This window comes from Monodelphis domestica, chromosome 6 (assembly GCF_027887165.1).
Source record: "Monodelphis domestica isolate mMonDom1 chromosome 6, mMonDom1.pri, whole genome shotgun sequence".
Taxonomy (NCBI): Eukaryota; Metazoa; Chordata; class Mammalia; order Didelphimorphia; family Didelphidae; genus Monodelphis; species Monodelphis domestica.
In genome coordinates this window covers 80,374,825-80,394,302 of record NC_077232.1, presented here as the reverse complement: position 1 = coordinate 80,394,302, position 19,478 = coordinate 80,374,825, and the positions used below count along the sequence as shown (strand labels likewise).

The window sequence follows — 19,478 nt, the reverse complement described above, 5'->3', positions numbered from 1 at the left end:
AATTTTTCATGTCAAACATACAAAAAGATTTTATAAAGGTCTGTTCGACAAGATAGATAAGACAAATAACTCTCAGGTTTCACCGCATTCCAGATAAATTGGCAAAGACCTAAGATAGGAATAGTCAGTGTTTGAGGAGTTATGCAAAGATAGGCACACTAATGAATTATTAGTGGAGTTGTGAATTGATTCAAATATCTTCCAGAATTGTGAGAATGATGAAAATGGCTAAACCCTTTGACTAATAGATAGACAAGGAAAAAAGTTCCACATAAGCAAAAATATTTATAGTAATATTTTTTAATGTTAGCAAAGAATTGGAAACAAAATAGATACTCATCTGTTAGAGAATGAACAAAGTTTGGTGCATGAATGAAATAGGATATTACTGAGCTCTAAGATATAATGACTATGATGAATACATAGAAAGATTTATTTGAATTGATACAAAGTGAAGTAGTGAAGTAAGCAGAATCAGGAACATGCACATGATTATAACAATGTAACAACAAGCAAGAACAAGAAGATAAAATTCTGAGGAATTGTAATGAGCAAGTTTGAGTCCAAAGAAGAGATGTGAGAAGGTACCTCCCAAACTTCTTTTTTAGAGGTTAGGGACTATGAATATGCAACAATACACAAAATGTCAGACTTTTAAAACATATTGATTAGTTTTGTTGAACTTTTCTTCTTGTTTCAGGTTCTTTATCATAAGGGATGGCTCTTTTGGATGCAGGGAGGACATATTGGAGTATTATTGATTATATCTCAAAGAAAAGATATCAATATAATTTTATTTTTAATATTTTTTTAAAATGAAGTTGCCTAAGAATGAGAGCTGTCCACGTTTGGAAGGGTTGCTATGAGGTGTAGAGATGTAGTGACTTTCCCATCTCTGGAGGTATTCAGGTGAAGGCTGGATGACCACTTGTCAGGGATAATGTAAGGGGTATTCTGGATCAGGTGTAGATTAGGTTTGACTGCCTGTGACATCCCTTCCAACTCTGTGGCTCTCTAATTCTATGATGTTAGGAAAAATAATGTTCTAGAAAGTAGGTTCATATAAAATGGTTATAGGCCAAATGAAAGTATAATGCGCTCCTTCCTTCCCTCCCTCCCTCCCTCTCTCTCTCTCCCTCCCTACCTCCCTCTCTCTCTCTCTCTCTCTCTCTCTCTCTCTCCTCTCTCTCTCTCTCTCTCTCTCTCTCTCTCTCTCTCTCTCTCTCTCTCTCTCTCTCTCTCTCTCTCTCTCTCTCTCTCTTTCTCTCAGGATCCATATCATATCCATCCTGCCAACACCCACTTCCCCCCCCCCATCAATCAGATGTTTCTATTTAACCCTTAGAGCGAGGTCTGGGCCTGTTTTTCCTTTGACCATCTGCTGCCCCCATCATAAAATGGGCACATGTTTTGCTTTGTGTGTGTTTTTTTAAGGTTGTTTTGTAGTTGGGGATTTTTTTTTTTCAGAAAGGAGATTATTGGTTATTATGTCCTGTTTGTCTAAATGTTTAAAAGCAATTTTTAAAACTGAAAAAATATATATGAAATTAATTCTGCAACAATGTAATATATCAGTATGCATGGTATAATAAAGGAGTATAGGCATATGAGTTATGGTCTCACAAGAGCTCTGAGGCAGGTAGTGCATGTATTATTTTCTCTATTTCACAGATAGGGGAACTAAGACTCTTAAAGGTTAAGCCAAATCGAGAAACATTTGTTAAGTACCTAGATGCACAGCTAAATAACTTTCCTGTAGTCATAGAACTAATAAGGGGCAGAATGAGGACTCAATTTGACTTTTTCTACAAGACCAGAGCTCATTTCAGAGGTCTGACTTCCAGCAACTGCATCTGCCCAGAGCAGTTTCAAGTTCTGAAATAAAGGAAAAAAGGTCTTAACTAAGCAGCAAAAAGCTGTCACAAAACACATGAACTTTATATCAAAACAGAAGAAGCAGACAACAGTATAAAACAAGGCAACAGAAACAGAAGCCATAAATGCAGTGACTGAAGAATCAAGTTAGCACTGACAACCAGGAGGAAGAGGAAACATTTTTGTAACCTGGGAGTTGGTTATCTCTTGACAGAAGTCCTCTACCTTCCTATCCAATCAGTTCTCAAATCTGATTACCTGTAATCCCATCTCTGAAACAACTCAGATCTATCTCTTCTTTATTCTCATTGCCATCTTCTCAGTACAATCCCTTATTGCCATTCCTCTTAATTGTTGCCTCCTAACCAGTTTTTGCTCTCAATTATTCAATTCATCTTTCAAGATGCTGCCAGCATACTATTTCTTATGTATAGATCTATTTATGCTAGTTCTGTGCTTACCAAATAACTCCCTTGGCTGGATTTAAGGCTCACCCACAATTTAGTAGCATTCTGTCTCTTCTAAATTTTTGTTTTCATATTATTCATTTATATGCTTTATTCCTCTCCAGGCTGTACTTCTACTTCTCACTTTCTCTCTAATGCCCCAGAAATCTCTTCATCCTTCTGATCATGGAATTCATACACTGGAAATACCTTCTGCCCCTGGGGTCCCTCTCTGATTAGATGGCTCCTCCTAGAACCTCCATTTAAGAAGGATACCGAAACCAATCATGTCTTTACTCTTCTCCAGGCTGCATTCCAGAATTTTCTACTATGCCCCAGAAACTACTTCATCCTGGAAGCCTCAGCTCTTCCCACTGCCAAATGCCCTGTTGTTCTTCTGCATTAGTTTTTGCTTGCTCTTTCTCCATATCTGAAATGCCACCCCAACTACTTAATTATTGCTTATTCTTTACAACTTAATTCAAATGCTTCCTTTTCCAGGGAGCCTTCCCTGGTTCTTTCAGTTGGGTAACAATAATTCTTAGATCTCACATGGCACTTCTACCAAAATGGAAATAGATTTCTTCTCACCTCAACCCTCTGAGACTCCTGATTTTCCTTCATAACCTATTTCAAATACTGACTGCCACCTCAGTGAAGTTTGGCTTCTTGATCCAGCCCCCTCCAAGGCTATTAGTATTCTCTCTCTGCATCTTCATTAGCAGGGATGTCATTTGAGTGCCCCAGCAACTATGTGGATGCTCTCTCCACTCATGCAAATTCATGCTTATCCTTTGTGTCCATATCACATGGCACAATACAACAAGGTGAAACCTTTCTCAGATATCTTTTTGTAATATGAATAGCAATGGAGAAACTGGGCTGGGCATAAGAAGGAGTTATCCCCTTTCTCTGAACATGATTGGCATCCATGAAAATGCTTCTCATCTGAAATTCCTCATTAGTAACACATCACAGTCTATTCAAATATCTACTTGGTAGGATGCTGTCTTGTCCAAGTTTTCAACTCTTGTCCCCAATAGGCTGACTTCAATTTAACCTCTTTACTGACTACTACTCTTTTAAAATCTTGACTTGCTACAAATATGGAATTATTTGTGACTATAATTATCATTAATTCAACCCACTTAATAAGCATCTGTTAAAGAGGAAGCTATGTGGCTCATTGGATAGAGCCACACCTGGAACCAGGAGCACCTGGGTTCAAATATTGCCTCAGGAATATCCTAGTTGTATGAACTGAGCAAGTCATTAAATCCCAACTGCCTAGCCCTTGCCTTTCTATCTTCAAATTGTTAATAAGATAGAAGGTAAGGGTTTTTTTTTTTTAAATGCCATTATATTCAAGTCCATGTCTTCAAAGAGCCTGCAGCCTAGCAGAAGGGATAGCCCTCATAAATAGCTGAAGCAAAATATGATGATATAAAGATGAGATTCAGACAAAATGTAGGGAGATAGATCACTTTCAGATTTAAAGTCCTCAGAAAGAATTTAGTCACTTATTATTCCCAACAACTTCTTGTATCTCTTCAGTATTTTAGGTATGTTAAACTCTTCACATTCTGGTTTGAACATAACTGGAATAAAGTTGATTAAAGACTCCCTATGGTTATTTTGCATTACTAGAACCTAAGATTTTAGATACAGATGGGACCTCAGATATCATCGAATCCAACCCCGCCCTTACCGATGAGTAAACTGAGACAGACTTAAATTATTTAAATTTATGCTTTTCATAAAAATAATTATTTCCTAAGGGGTTGGACTTTTGGAGAAGGCAGAAGGGTATCTGAGCAGGGAAGACTACAGAAAAGAAGATGGATAGTCTCAACGAGGCAGAGGTCTGAATAACACGCAAAAAAAAAAAAGAAAGATATAGCCCAAGTTACCGAATAAATTGAAAGTCAGTATGAAAAAGGTGCTAGGAGAGCGCCACAAAAACCTGGTTCCCAGGCACACCCTTTCCTTCCATCATTGAGGACTTTTCTTCCCCAGAAGGTAACTCTTCCTTAAAGATTAGGTCAGGACACCTGTTGCTCTGATCCAACCACAGAATCTTCTCTTAGAGTCTACACAACCGCTAGCGTTGCCTAGGTTAAGTTGCCTAGGCTAGAGAAACTGCAGTCTTCTGGGAACTGTAGTCCATTATTTCTTTTGCTCTTTGCTTCAGAAGGAGGTAAGAAAACAACTCAAACCGTAAGTCGAGAGAAAGGAATGCTTGTTTGTGCGCCGTCGCCCAGCAACCAGAACGTGGAGCCAGGAGTGAAAAGAAATCCCTTCCCTGCCCCCCCAACCGTGCCTGCAAAGTGACTACAATCCCCAGAATGCAAAGCGCAGACTAGGAGCTCCAAGTGAAGACTACAACTCCCAGCTTACCGTTCTCCAGAAGGAAGACGGTGTCCGAGGAGCTAACTTCTCGCTCTGCATCTTGGGGCTTGTAGTTCTTTGAGGAAAGCTTGTCATTTGCTTTGGGTCCCGATTCCCTTAGAACAGAAGCTGGAGAACTGCTCCATTCCCAGGAGAAACAAGATGCGCGGGTGTTGTGCGCCCTGGAAAGCTAAAGTGAGGGGTATCTCGCGACCTTGAGAGGAGTGATTGGGCGGTCGAGGAGGGCTTTTTCAACCCTTCTTCAAATCCCAACACCTCCGCTCTGAAGAGCTTGGATAGCGGAGGGGAGGGGGGCTTCCGGTGCGGACGGCGCATGTGCCCAACCCCGGGGCTGCCGTGACTGTGGAATGTTTTGGGGCTGTCAGTGAAGGGAGACAAGGCGGCTGAACCGGGGAGTGCGCCGCGCTGGGCTCGAACCCGAACCCGTCCAGGTGCCGAAGCCAGAACCCAAGTAGGGGTGGAGGGAGCCCCTCCCTCTCCTCTCCGCCCCGAGTCAGCCCGTGTAGTGCACCAGGCTCCCCGCTGCCTCAGCGAGCCGCCCCGAGGTCTCAGTGCTGGGGAGGAGGAGGCGGCAGTAGTGGCGGCGGCTGTCCCGGGTGCGCTTCGGGCCAAGCCTGCGGAGGAGCCGCGGCGGTAGACCCGTCGTGGCGTCGACGGTGTCGTCCTCGCCGTGGTCCTCGGTCTCTCGGTCTCCCTTGGGCAGCCAGTTCTCAGGGGCGCCGCCGCCTCCTCGGGGGCGGGGGCGGGCAAGAGCCGCCGGAGGCGATGATGAACAGGTTCCGAAAGTGGCTGTACAAGCCCAAGGTGAGCAGGTGCGAGGGGGAGGCAGTACGTGTGCGCGCGTAAGGGCGCGCGCCTGGGTCCGCTCTCGGGCTGGTACTGGAGCCCCTGCCCCATCCTGCTACTCCCCGCAGCGCAAGGCGAGGCAAGGACGGGGACTGGGACTGGGACTGGACGTGGGCGGTGGCAGCCTTGGGCCAACCTTGTCCGGAGCTCCGGCGCCCCGCCTGGGGCACAGCAGGCAGCGACTAGCTGGGTCCAAATGTTGGGCTGGTAACCTGCCTGGCCCGGGGCAGGGAAGTCTAGCCAGCCCCCTGAGTATGTCATTGCAGGTGTGTGTGTGTGTGCCTGCGTGTGTATGTGTGTGTGCGTGCATGATCAGTAGAGACCGCAGCTCCCGCCGGGGACCAGGATATAGCTTGTGATAGTGGCCAAGTGTGTGCGGCGGCTGGGTAGGAGACGTCTCTTGGCTTATTCCTTCGCCCTAGGCTGGTTTTGTGGGGATCAGGACTATTTGCTGAGCACCTCCCCCGCATTCTCTTCCCCGCCCCTAGTAATAATGATAATTCAAATCTTTTTAGCGCTTAGAAGATAGACGGTGCGCTCCTACCCCCCTCCACCCCCCACCCCCACCCCCGTGTGTGAGGAGAGCGCATCCTTGTTTTACAGACGGAGGCATAGAGAGGGGAAGGGGCTTGTCAGGGTCACTGAGCCCGCAAGTAGCGGGACTCGATCCCATGTCCAGTGCTTTCTCCTCTGCGTGGCTTCCGCAGCAAGAAAATGGTTTGGAAGGATAATTTAAGGTCCTGCTTCCTTATCCCTTGTGACTTGGGCGGGGACATAGGACTCCTAAGAGTCACTTTCCTCCAGGTCTTCTAATGTCCAGGGAGTAGAGGATCTTCTTGGATAGAGGGTGGTGAGGATTAGGAGCTGAGAGCTTCCAAAGCTGGGGCCCGAAGGGCTTCTTTCTTTGCTCGGGAGCTGGGACTCCTTCGAAGTGCAGGACTGAGTCTCTTTGAAAGGAGTCCTGCGGGACCTGTTCTGGGTGGATAAACCTGCGCTGCGGCGCCTCGCGGGGTCAGGCGTTGCGGCTGCGGCTGCGGCTCCCCGGCAAACTCCTCGCTGTTACTTCTCTGGATCAAGGCTTCACACTTTTGGATTTGGCTTTTACCGCTTCTGTGATAGTCAAAATCTCCAAAATCCTAGTGAATGGTCCCCACATCTCGACCCTAGTAAATAATATTTCCTTATAGTTACTGTTAATTAGATTAAAAAGTTATTTTAATCCTTTATATGCTGAGGGACGATCCTTAAAATATACGAATATATATTTAACCATATATAAATGTGTGTCTATATACATATAGACACACATATAGTGAGTGGGAAGTAGTAACTGTGCAATACTTAATTCTATTTGAAGAAAATGTGCTAGACTATTTTTTTAATGAGATGCCTATTCATTTCCACAAGGATGCCAACTTTAGGCTGACAACCATTTGTTACCCCTTTTTCTATATTACTAATGTTCACCAAGAGAAAGTACTTCAGGTAAGAATTTCAGTACCTCTAAAAGTTCTTACTGAACCTAAACTGTATAACTGAAGTACCAGCAAGCTCCCCCTGTGAAATTTGATTGAAGTTTCAACAATTTTGTAGCACCAAAATTCACCTCTTTTGAGTCATTAATTTTCACCTTGCATTGTAAATGATTGATCTTTGTATTTTTATTTTTGAAGGCAATCAAGTTACTTGCTGGAAAAGTTTTTCCCCCTCCCAGAATGTATTAGTTTTTCATTTTTCTTGATAAAATCAAATCAAAAGTTTGTCTTTTAGAATTTATCCTTTCCTGTATTATCTACTCTTAAGCACTCCACATGCGGAAAAATGTCCAAATGCAAATGTATTAGTCATAATTTTGTTAATGTTTCCAAGTTGGCTATGAATTCAGTGTATTAATACTTGTAAATTTAGTGTTATTTCTTGTAGTTTAACTTTCTCAGCAATTAAAACAAGAGGCCATTTTGCTAAAAAGTGAATTTATTTTTTTGGAGTAGTTAATTTGTGAAATCTCTTATGTGTAAACACTCAATAGCTCATATTCCTATAGAGTTTTATAATTTATAAATAATGAAATTGTGTTTTATGTATTCACCATAACTATAAAAACAATATGCTTGATATTGATATTTTTAAAGGAGGCAATTTTACTAGTTTTTCCACAGAAAAGTAGTTGATTTCAAAGTGACTACTTATTAGTTCTGTTCTGGGTGGATAAACCTGAGGAAAGTAATTTATAAATGTCATACTAGTTTGTAGTTTTTTTCATTAACACCTTTATTTCTTAGGATGTTAAAAAAAGATAATGTAGGTAAAAGTACTCTACAAATGTTATTGATTTAGTAGAAAAATAAGTCATTCTACCACAAGTAGGATAAAATGTAGACATCTGTTTTGTTTGCTGATTAGTATCATTAACAGCATGTCAATTCCAAAATAGCAGTGTTTTGGTTTTAGTATATTTTGAGGTGCTCTGAAGAATACTTTGTGAGAGCTATAAATGTAGCACACATTCTTTTAGGTGTGCCTTAGAACTAAAAATTTTATCACTGTTTGGCTATCTTCAGTGTTCTCTTTTATTTTAGTGCCATCTTTGGGTTGCTAGCATAGAGCAATATGTAAAATTTTATTGTTAGCCAATACCACAGAAAACCAATCCAATACTTCTCATTCATTTGTGGTATCTGTGAAAATTGGTGGAAGTAAGTTTTAACTAGGAAGGTTATCATAAAATTTAATCTTTTTTGAGATAACACCTTTTCTTTGATGATTGTGTTATAGAAGGTCAAGGTGGTGTAGAGTCAATGAGCCAGTAAACTTTAAGTGCCCACTATATGCTAGGCACTGGCAAAAGATAGCCCCTGCTCTCAAAGAAGTCACTCTAAAGTGGGAAACTACTTACCAACAGATATGTATGTACTAATAAGCTATATACAAGATAAATTCGAAATATCATTCTAATTAGAATGAATAGGAATCAGGAAAGGCTCCCTATAAAAAGTAAAATTTTAGCTAGGATGTGTTGAAAGCCTAGGAAGTCAGAAAAGCCCAGCGTTTGAAGGTGGAGTTATCCAGTGTATGAAGAGTTTTGAATGCTGAAGTTTTTTATCTTTGATTATGTAGGGATTCATTCGAATTTATTGAAGTGTGTGTGTGTATGTGTGTGTGTGTGTGTGTGTGTGTGTGTGTGAGAGAGAGAGAGAGAGAGAGAGAGAGAGAGAGAGAGAGAGAGAGAGAGAGAGAGAGAGAGAGAGAGAGAGAGAATGAATGAGAATGCTGCTTTTAGGAAGATATCTGACCAGTAGAGGATGAACTGAAATGATGGAGAGAGCTTGTGGTAAGAACAACTAACAGGCTATTGCAATAGATGGAGTGTGAGGTGATAAGAACCTGCACTGTAGTGGTGGCAGTGTTACAGGAAAAAACAAAACAAAACCAGAAAAGGTAAAATCTCAGCTTGTTAATAGACTGTATATATAAGAGGGTAAGAGTGAAAGGAGCTGAGGATGACATTTAGGTACTGTAGTTGGAATCCTAGTATCCTCAGACCATGAAATTTAGAATTGTAATTGATAATTAGAGATTATCTAGTATAATCTTCTTTTTGTGGAGATAAATTGAGGCATAGAAAGTGAAAGCAATTTGCTTATAAGTCAAACTGGGCCTTTTGACTCTAAAAAACAATATACAGGGGGCAGCTGGGTGGCTCAGTGGATTGAGAGTAAGGCCTAGAGATGGGAGGTCCTAGGTTCAAATCTGGCCTCAGACACTTCCCAGCTGTGTGACCTTGGGCAAGTCACTTGACCCCCATTGCCTAGCCCTTACCACTCTTCTGCTTTGGAGCCAATACACAGTATTGATTCCAAGACAGAAGGTAAGGGTTAAAACAAAACAAAACAAAACAAACAAACAAAAAACAATATACATTCAAGTTCACCATGCTGGATTTGGACTATGTGATTGGGGCAAAATCATCATTTGACCTCTGAGCTGTAGTTTCCTTATCTGCAAAGAGAGAATAAACTTGCTTTATCAGGGCTATTGGGAAACCTTAAGGTGCTATATAAGTGTGAATTGTTACAATTTATAACATACATATGAAATTCAGCAGTAGCTTATTGATAGATCTAGAACACCAACTGTTATATCTATTGAAGTTAAATTAAGGTCTCCTAGGAACTGAATATAGCCTGGATAGCCATGATAGTAACTTGTAATTTTTTTTAAACCTTCCCTTCCATCTTAGAATTGATATTGGTTTCAAGCCAGAAGAGCAGTAAGAGCTAGGCAATGGGGATTAAGTGACTTGCCCAGGATCATACAGCTAGGAAGTATCTGAAGCCACATTTGAACCCAGAACCTCCTGTCTCCATGATTGACTCTCTATCCCCTCCTAGCTGCCCCTTTGTAATTGTTTTTGATGTTCTGTCTTTGAAAGTTAAGTGCTGAACTTTTAATTATTTAGCTCCTTGAAGGCAATGTCTATTTTATTTTATCTTTATTTGTTCCAGCATCTAGCTGATACTTAATATTTACCGAATTTGCTTTTTGAATTTGCTGGATTAAAATGATTAAGTTGCTTAAATAGATTTTTGTGTTAAAATAAAATCTTGGATTATTAATTAAATGTTTATGTGTAATGTCTAGTCTAATACAATATTTGGCACAAATAAGCACAATCTCTGTGCTGGATAGCTTTACAGTTTAGAATAATTAGTTTGTTAAATGTAGGTGGAACCGTATGGGGAAATTCTTGGAGGATTTGAGGATCTCTTGCTGGTGACTTGGATAGCTGCAGTATAGCAGGAATTCACTATAAAATTCACACAAAGATTTAAAAGCTTAATTTAAAGCATCTTTTTGTTAGAATATAGTGGGAGATATTTTGAAACTCAAAATGATCACCTTTCATTTTGGAGCTAATTAAAAGGATTTATGATGTTTAGAAATATTCTAGGGTGGAGTAATACTTGCAAATTCTGATGTTTAAATTCTATTAACCAAGTGTAGAAACTAGGGTGAATTAAAACATAATAAAGTATGTTTTAATACTATAACAATAGCAGGATTATACCATTTGAAATTTCTTCAGTTATGAATAATGTAATTTTAAAATAAAATTTAAATATTTTTTATTGTTTTCACATGAGTTGATAGAGCAATAAGTGATTTTAGTGGAACAATCTTGAACCATCATACAGTAATAATAAAAATAACATAAAAAGTATTATCTTTTGATATCTTTTGCATTGAAATACCCTTCAAAAATTAATATTTATTTTTTAAAAACAAGCTCCAAATTCTCTCCCTTCCCCTCTCCCAATCCCATGAGAAGGCAAGCAATATGATATAGATTATACATGTATGGGCAGGGCATTGGCATTTAAAAAATGAAATTCTCTGTTGACACATATAGTATCTTCAAAACTGTCAGTCATGCTCTTTTTTGTTTACTATCTTCTTAGGGCATATGTATTTTGGCAACAATAACTGATTAAGGTCAATAGTATAAGTGGGAAAGGAAGAAGATAGAGTTGGGAAAAAGGAAAATATAGGACACCATTATTGTAGGATTTCACTGGTACACAAGTAGCCTATGTAGTTTAATAGAAATATAGTCATGAAACAACTTCTAGTTCCATTATTGGGGAAGATTTGATACTTAGGTGGTGGAATAATGATGCTGACATTAGATTTTTTGATGGAGTTAATTGCCCTTCAGCAAATTATCTACAGGGTTAGAAAGCTGTGCACTTCATTGTGACTGTTGTATAACTTCACTGATGCCTTCATAATCTTTTAGCTTTATTGGACCAATTTATTAAGCAGTCTCTCCCTTATAGTAGATTATTGATTTGTGTATATTTTAAATGTCTTATAAAGTTATCAGCTAATTTTCTGATAACAAACCAAATTGAATTGGAATTGGGCACTTGAAGAAGCTTTTTTGACTTCTTAGTTGGTCTTTTAGGGCCCACTACAGGGCCCCTTCTAAGCCTTCAAAGGTTGGCTTGCCTTTGCTAATTCAACAAAGGATAATTGGTTAGTCAACTAATTAAGTAGTTATAGCCCTGTTCTACAAGTTCTAGATAGGAAATGAGAGAAAGAAAAGACTTTATCTGAAAGTTTATTGTCTAGTTGGAAAGATAATTACAGAAAGGGTTCTCTTCACTGATGCAAATCCCAGTCTCTGTGTGCCTTCTCATCAGAAATTCACTTCTTTATCTTCCAGTCTCTTTTCAACTCTGCATTTTGGTTTCTGACTTTATCATTTGTTTAAAACTGCTCTCTAAGAGGTCATCAATGATTTCTTAGTTTCTGAAGAAGCTAAATCAGAATTTTTTATTGAGCACTTATTATGTACCTAAGACTTGGGAAGCAAATAAAAAATGGCGGCAGTACCTCACTAAATGAATTTACATTGTATTAGGGGATAGTACTATCTAGGGGAGTGGTAGTCAAGGCAGTGGGTGACAAGGTGGTTGGTTGGGCAACAAGCAACTGTATTCAGCACTAAACTATTCCAGGCACAGGGCTAAATCAAGAGCACTGTCTCTACAGAGACCATAAGAAGCTCACATTCTAATGGAGGAGATATCAAGTTACTATCTAGGTACATTTATAAAATAGGAGTGGGATGGCACTGGGTGAAGATAAGTGCAAAGTTTGACACAACAGGACTCTACCAGCAAATAGTAATTTGATCTTATTCTTAAAAGAAGACAGGGAAGCCAAGAGGCTAAGATGAGAAAGAAGAATGTTACCAATAGGCGGCTAGGCTAGCCTTATACAGGAGATAGACTATCATTTTGAGGAACAATAAGTAGATGATTATAGCTGATTTCAGAATGTATGAAGAGAGAGTCAAGTGTAAGACAGGAGAAGTAGGAAGAGGCCAGGATGGGAAGGACTTTGAATGCCAAATAGAGGCATTTATATTAATTTGATCCTAAAAGTGAGGTAATAGGTACCTACTTGAGTTTGAATGTTTGTATGGGGTGAAGTGGTCATCATGTCATACCTGTGTATTGGAGACATCATGACATTTGTGTGGAGAACAGATTGGAGTAGAAAGAGACTTGAGACAGGGAAACCTAAAAGGCAATAGTCTTAGCAGGAAGAGATAGAGCCTGAACTAGAGTAGTGGCTATGTTAAGAGTAGGAAATGGAATGTATACAAGAGATATTATGAAGGTAGAACAAGATGATCAGGGAGTAAAGTAAAAAATGACTGGAGCTGCATTGATATAGTGGGTCATAGGAGGCACTGAGGAAAGTGAGGTAGGGTACTAGTTTGGGAGTTTAGCAATTGAAAGGTTTAAGTATTTTAGAACATCCTCTGTGGAAGCTTTTAAATCTGTCATTTTTGATGTGCACTTTGTAACCCTATTTACTGTTACTCATAGAATTTAAGCTCCTTAAGGGCAAGGATTTTTTGGTCTTTATATCCCTAAAACCTACCAGAGAACCTAGCAAAAATACTTATTGATTGTTTGATCCTCAGAATTTGTTTATGGTTTGTTTTTTGTTTTTTATTTTGGTAATATTTGATACTTTCATCCACTTTCTCCCAGATATTCTCTCAAGCATGTTCTATAAAATTGCTGCTAGTGTTCCTGGCTGTCTTACCATTCATAGGTGATCATAGCCCTTTTTCCAGTTGTAGGTGTCCACCAACAGTCTTTCTGTTTTTGTTTTTTTTTTAAACCCTTACCTTCTGCCTTGGAACCAATATTGGTTCCAAGGCAGAAGAGTGGTAAGGGCTAGGCAATGGGGGTTAAGTGACTTGCCCAGGGTCACACAGCTGGGAAGTGTCTGAGGCCATATTTGAACCTAGGAACTCCTGTCTCTAGGCCTGGCTCTCAATCTACTGAGCTACCCAACTGCCTCCCCTCCCCCCAACAGTCTTTCTTGGACCTAGTTTTCTTCTCTTTCTATGCTCTATCCTTTAGCATTATTTTTTTCCCTCCATTTACAAAATTAATTAATTGATTTAGAATATTTTTCCATGGTTACATGATTCGTGTTCTTTCCCTACCCTCCTCCCTCTCCCCTTCTGTAGCCAATAAGAATTCCACTGGGTTCTACATGTATCATTCTTCAAAACCTATTTCTATTTTATTAATATTTGCAATAGAGTGATCATTTAGAGTCTACATGCTCAATCATATCCCCATCAACCATGTGATCAAACAAATGTTTTTCTTCTGTGTTTCTACTCCCACAGTTCTTTCTCTGGATGTGGATAGCATTCTTTCTCATAAGTTCCTCAGAATTGTCCTGGATCTACTAGCATTGCAGCTAGTAAAGAAGTCCATTATGTTTGATTGTGCCAGTGTATCTGTCTCTTTGTACAATGTTCTCCTGGCTCTGCTCCTTTCACTCTGCATCAATTCCTGGAGGTCTTTCCAGTTCACATGGAATTCCTCCAGTTTATTATTCCTTTGAGCACAATAGTATTCCATCACCAACATATGCCACAATTTGTTTAGCCATTTCCCAATCGAAGGTCATCCCCTCATTTTCCAAATTTTTGCCACAACAAAGAGTGTGGCTATAAATATTTTTCCTTATCTCTTTGGGGTACAAACCCAGCAGTGGTATGGCTGGATCAAAAGGGAGGCAGTCTTTTTTTTTTTAAACATTATTTTATTTGGTCATTTCCAAACATTATTCACTGGAAACAAAGATCATTTTCTTTTCCTCCCCGCCCCTCCTCCCACCACCTTTCCCTCTCCCATAGCCGATGCACAATTCCACTGGTTATCACATGTATTCTTGAGTCGAACCCATTTCCCTGTTGTTGGTATTTGCATTAGAGTGTTCATTTAGAGTCTCTCCTCAGTCATATCCCCTCAACCCCTGTAGTCAAGCAGTTGCTTTTCATCGGTGGTTTTACTCCCACAGTTTATCCTCTGCTTGTGGATAGTGTTTTTTAGATCTCTGCAAATTGTTCAGGGACATTGCATTGCCACTAATGGAGAAGTCCATCACCTTCAATTGTACCACAATGTATCAGTCTCTGTGTACAATGTTTTCCTGGTTCTGCTCCTTTCGCTCTGCATCACTTCCTGGAGGTTGTTCCAGTCTCCATGGAATTCCTCTACTTTATTATTCCTTTTAGCACAATAGTATTCCATCACCAATATATACCACAATTTGTTCAGCCATTCTCCAATTGAAGGGCATCCCCTCATTTTCCAATTTTTGGCCACCACAAAGAGTGCAGCTATGAATATTCTTGTACAAGTCTTTTTCCTTATTATCTCTTTGAGGTACAAACCCAGCAGTGCTATAACTGGATCAAAGGGCAGACAGCCTTTTATCACCCTTTGGGCATAGTTCCAAATTGCCCTCCAGAATGGTTGGATCAATTCACAACTCCACCAGCAATGAATTAGTGTCCCCACTTTGCCATACCCCCTCCAGCATTCATTACTTTCCATAGCTGTCATGTTAGCCAATCTGCTAGGTGTGAGGTGATACCTCAGAGTTGTTTTGATTTGCATCTCTCTGATTATAAGAGATGTAGAGCATTTTTTCATATGCTTATTAATAGTTTTGATTTCTTTGGCTGTGAACTGCCTGTTCATGTCCCTTGCCCATTTATCAATTGGAGAATGGCTTGATTTTTTGTACAATTGATTTAGTTCTTTGTAAATTTGAGTAATTAAACCTTTGTCAGAGGTTTTTATGAAGATTGTTTCCCAATTTGTTGCTACCCTTCTGATTTTGGTTACATTGGTTTTGTTTGTACAAAAGCTTTTTAATTTGATGTATTCCTGATTATTTATTTTGCATTTTGTAACTCTTTCTTTTTTTCCTTATTTTTTTTTTAATTTTTAAACATTATTTTATTTGGTCGTTTTCATACATTATTCACTGGAAACAAAGATCATTTTCTTTTCCTCCCCGCCCTCCCCTACCCCCCCCCCCCCCCCCCCCGCCTTTCCCTCTCCCATAGCCGACGCACGATTCCACTGGTTATCACATGTGTTCTTGACTCGAACCCATTTCCCTGTTGTTGGAATTTGCATTATAGTGTTCATTTAGAGTCTCTCCTCAATCTTATCTCCTCCAACCCTGTAGTCAAGCAGTTGCTTTTCATCAGTGTTTTTACTCCCACAGTTTATCCTCTGCTTGTGGGTAGTATTTTTTAGATCCCTGCAGATTGTTCAGGGACATTGCATTGATACTAATGGAGACATCCATCACCTTCGATTGTACCACAATGTATCAGTCTCTGTGTACAATGTTTTCCTGGTTCTGCTCCTTTTGCTCTGCATCACTTCCTGGAGGTTGTTCCAGTCTCCATGGAGTTCCTCCACTTTGTTATTCCTTTTGGCACAATAGTATTCCATCACCAACATATACCACAATTTGTTCAGCCATTCTCCAATTGAAGGGCATCCCCTCATTTTCCAATTTTTGGCCACCACAAAGAGCGCAGCTATGAATATTTTTGTACAAGCCTTTTTGTCCATTATCTCTTTGGGGTACAGACCCAGAAGTGCTATGGCTGGATCAAAGGGCAGACATTCTTTTATCACCCTTTGGGCATAGTTCCAGATTGCCCTCCAGAATGGTTGGATCAATTCACAACTCCACCAGCAATGAATTAATGTCCCCACTTTGCCACATCCCCTCCAGCATTCACTACTTTCCATAGCTGTCATGTTAGCCAATCTGCTAGGTGTGAGGTGATACCTCAGAGTTGTTTTGATTTGCATCTCTCTGATTATAAGAGATGTAGAGCACTTTTTCATGTGCTTATTAATAGTTTTGATTTCTTTGGCTGTGAACTGCCTGTTCATGTCCCTTGCCCATTTGTCAATTGGAGAATGGCTTGATTTTTTGTACAATTGATTTAGTTCTTTATAAATTTGAGTAATTAAACCTTTGTCAGAGGTTTTTATGAAGATTGTTTCCCAATTTGTTGCTACCCTTCTGATTTTGGTTACATTGGTTTTGTTTGTACAAAACCTTTTTAATTTAATGTAATCCAGATTATTTATTTTGCATTTTGTAACTCTTTCTAATTCTTGCTTGGTTTTGAAGTCTTTCCCTTCCCAACGGTCTGACATGTATGCTATTCTGTGTTCGCCTAATTTTCTTATAGTTTCCTTCTTTATGTTCAAGTCATTCACCCATTTTGAATTTATCTTGGTGTAGGGTGTGAGGTGTTGATCCAAACCTAATCTTTCCCACACTGTCCTCCAATTTTCCCAGCAGTTTTTATGAAATAGTGGATTTTTGTCCCAAAAGCTGGAATCTTTGGGTTTGTCGTATACTGTCTTGCTGAGGTTGCTTGCCCCCAGTCTATTCCACTGATCGTCCTTTCTGTCTCTTAGCCAGTACCAAATTGTTTTGATGACCGCTGCTTTATAATATAGTCTGAGATCTGGGACTGCAAGACCCCCTTCCTTTGTATTTTTTTTTCATTATTTCCCTGGATATCCTTGAGCTTTTGTTCTTCCAAAGGAACCTTGTTATGGTTTTTTCTAAATCAGTAAAAAAATTTTTTTGAAGTTCCATGGGTATGGCACTAAATAGATAGATGAGTTTGGGTAGGATGGTCATTTTTATTATATTGGCTCGTCCTACCCATGAGCAGTTAATGTTCTTCCAATTGTTCAAGTCTAGTTTTAGTTGTGTGGAAAGTGTTTCGTAGTTGTGTTCATATAGTTCCTGTGTTTGTCTCGGGAGATAGATTCCTTTGTCTCGGGAGATAGATTCCTAAGTATTTTATTTTGTCTAAGGTAATTTTGAATGGGATTTCTCTTTCTAGTTCTTGCTGCTGAGCTGTGTTGGAATTACATAGAAGGGAGGCAGTCTTTTAAAGACTTTTGGGTATAGTTCCAAATTGCCTTCCAGAATGGTTGGATCAATTCACAACTCTACCAGCAATGCATTAGTGTTCCAATTTTGCCATATTCCCTCCAACATTTATTACTTTTCGTTGCTGCCATATTAGCCAATCTGCTAGGTGTGAGGTGGTACCTGAGAGTTGTTTTGACTTGTATTTCTATAATTATGAGATTTAGAACACTTTGTCATGTGTTTATTGATAGTTTTAATTTCTTCATCTGGAAACTGCCTATTCATGTCCCTCGACAATTTTTGTTGATTTTTTTTGTAAAATTGATTTAGCTCCTTATAAATTTGAGAAATTAAACCTTTGTCAGAGTTTGTGTTATAAAGATTTCCCCCCAATTTGTTGCTTCCATTCTAATTTTGCTTGTATTGGTTTTATTTGTACAAGCCCTTTTTAATTTAATATAATCAAAATTATTCATTTTACATTTTCTCATATTCTCTATCTCTTGCTTGGTCTTAAATTCCTTTCCTTTCCCATAGATCTGACAAGTATACTATTCTATGTTCCCCTAATTTACTTATAGTTTCCTTCTTTATATTTAAATCATTTACCCATTCTGAATTTATCTTATTATAGGGCATGAGATGTTGATCTAAATCTAATCTCTCCCATACTGTTTTCCAATTTTCCCAGCAGTTTTTGTCAAACAGTGGGTTCTTGTCCCAAAAACTAGGATCTTTGGGTTTATCATTTATGATCTTGCTAAGGACATTTGCTCCAAATCTATTGCATTGATCCCCCCATCTGTGTCTTAGTCAGTACCATATTTTTTTGATGACTATTGCTTTATAATACAGTTTAAGATCTGGTACTGCTAGGCCACCTTCCTTCACATTTTTTTATTAGTTCCCTTGATATTATTGATCTTTTGTTCTTCCAAATGAACTTTGTTATGGTTTTTTTTCTAATTCAATAAAAATTTTTCTTGGTAGTTTGATAGGTATGGCACTGAATAAGTACATTAATTTGGGTGGGATTGTCATTTTTATTATCTTAGCTCATGCTACTCATGAGCAATTAATGTTTTTCCAATTATTTAGATCTAGTTTTAATTGTCTAGAAAGTGTTTTGTAGTTGTGTTCATATAATTCCTGTGTTTGTCTTGGTAAATAGATTCCTAAATATTTTATATTATCTAGGGTTATTTTAAATAGAAGTTCTCTTTCTAATTCTTGCTGCTGAGTTGTACTGGAAATATATAGAAATGCTGATGATTTATGTGGTATTATTTTGTATCTTGCAACTTTGCAACTTGTTGATTATTTCCAGGAGCCTTTTACTTGGATCTCTAAGATTCTTTAAGTAGACCATCATATCATTTGCAAAGAGTGATAGTTGTCTCCTCATTGCCTATTTTAATACCTTCAATTTCTTTTTCTTCTCTAATTGCTACTGCTAGTGTTTCTAGTACAATGTTAAATAATAGAAGTGATAATGGACATCCTTGCCTCACTCCTGATCTTATTGGGACGGCTTTTAACATCTGCATTGCAGATGATGTTTGCTGATGGTTTTAAATATATACTGTTTAATATTTTTAGGAAAGGCCCATCTATTCCTATACTTTCTAGTGTTTTCAATAGGAATGAGCATTATATTTTGTCAAAGGCCTTTTCTGCATCTATTGAAATTCCTTAGGCATTCTTATCTACAACTATGGGTTTAGTTATACCTCTATGCAGATGACTCCAAATTTTATATATTCAGGCTTAGTTTCTTCCGTGAGTTGTCATATAGACCTCAAATTCAACTGTCTAAAAAATTCGTTTCCCCTCATACCTGTCCCTCTTCCCAAATTCCCTATTTTAAATTTAACATAATTAAAAAAACCCCAATTTTCTTGATATATTTTATCAGCAGTCTACAAGCATTTATTAAGTGTCTCCTATGGGCCAGGCACTGTGGTAAGCCCTGAGTTAAACCCTGAAGAGAGGCAAAAATAAACAAAAAAACAACCCACCAGGTCCTGCTCTCAAGGCCTCAGAGATTAATGGGGGAGAGAATTGTAAGCATCTATGTTTTAACAAGAT

The 19,478-nt window shown here is 39.0% G+C and overlaps 3 protein-coding genes across 11 annotated transcripts in view; 1 reads left to right on the top strand and 2 right to left on the bottom strand.

The window, feature by feature from the left end:
* Positions 1 to 4,848, bottom strand: part of CFAP99 (cilia and flagella associated protein 99) — a 192,241-nt gene extending 187,393 nt beyond the window's left edge. The window contains exon 1 of one of the 3 annotated variants that reach the window (XM_056803661.1): positions 4,719 to 4,848. The gene's annotated coding sequence lies outside the window, so the exon portion shown is untranslated. Of the gene's footprint in view, positions 1 to 2,912; positions 3,043 to 4,231; positions 4,369 to 4,718 lie in introns of those variants that run through there. The other 2 variants (XM_056803660.1, XM_056803662.1) reach the window with 2 other exon arrangements.
* LOC103104642 (uncharacterized) overlaps positions 4,827 to 19,478 on the bottom strand; it is a 28,710-nt gene continuing 14,058 nt past the window's right edge. Inside the window, exon 3 of one of the 2 annotated variants that reach the window (XM_056803663.1) lies at positions 4,827 to 6,739. In XM_056803663.1, the coding sequence (XP_056659641.1) occupies positions 4,827 to 5,837 (1,011 nt within the window). In that variant the 5' untranslated portion in view covers positions 5,838 to 6,739. Of the gene's footprint in view, positions 6,740 to 6,765; positions 9,576 to 19,478 lie in introns of those variants that run through there. The other variant, XR_469267.3, reaches the window with a different exon arrangement.
* ZFYVE28 (zinc finger FYVE-type containing 28) overlaps positions 5,008 to 19,478 on the top strand; it is a 267,258-nt gene continuing 252,787 nt past the window's right edge. For 4 of the 6 annotated variants that reach the window (XR_008913103.1, XM_056803659.1, XM_056803658.1 and 1 more), the window contains exon 1: positions 5,402 to 5,534. Coding sequence is in view for 5 of the 6 variants with exons in the window: in XM_056803659.1 (XP_056659637.1) it covers positions 5,496 to 5,534 (39 nt within the window). In the remaining variant the exon portion in view is untranslated. Of the gene's footprint in view, positions 5,535 to 19,478 lie in introns of all 6 variants that reach the window. The other 2 variants (XM_007496838.3, XM_007496839.3) reach the window with 2 other exon arrangements.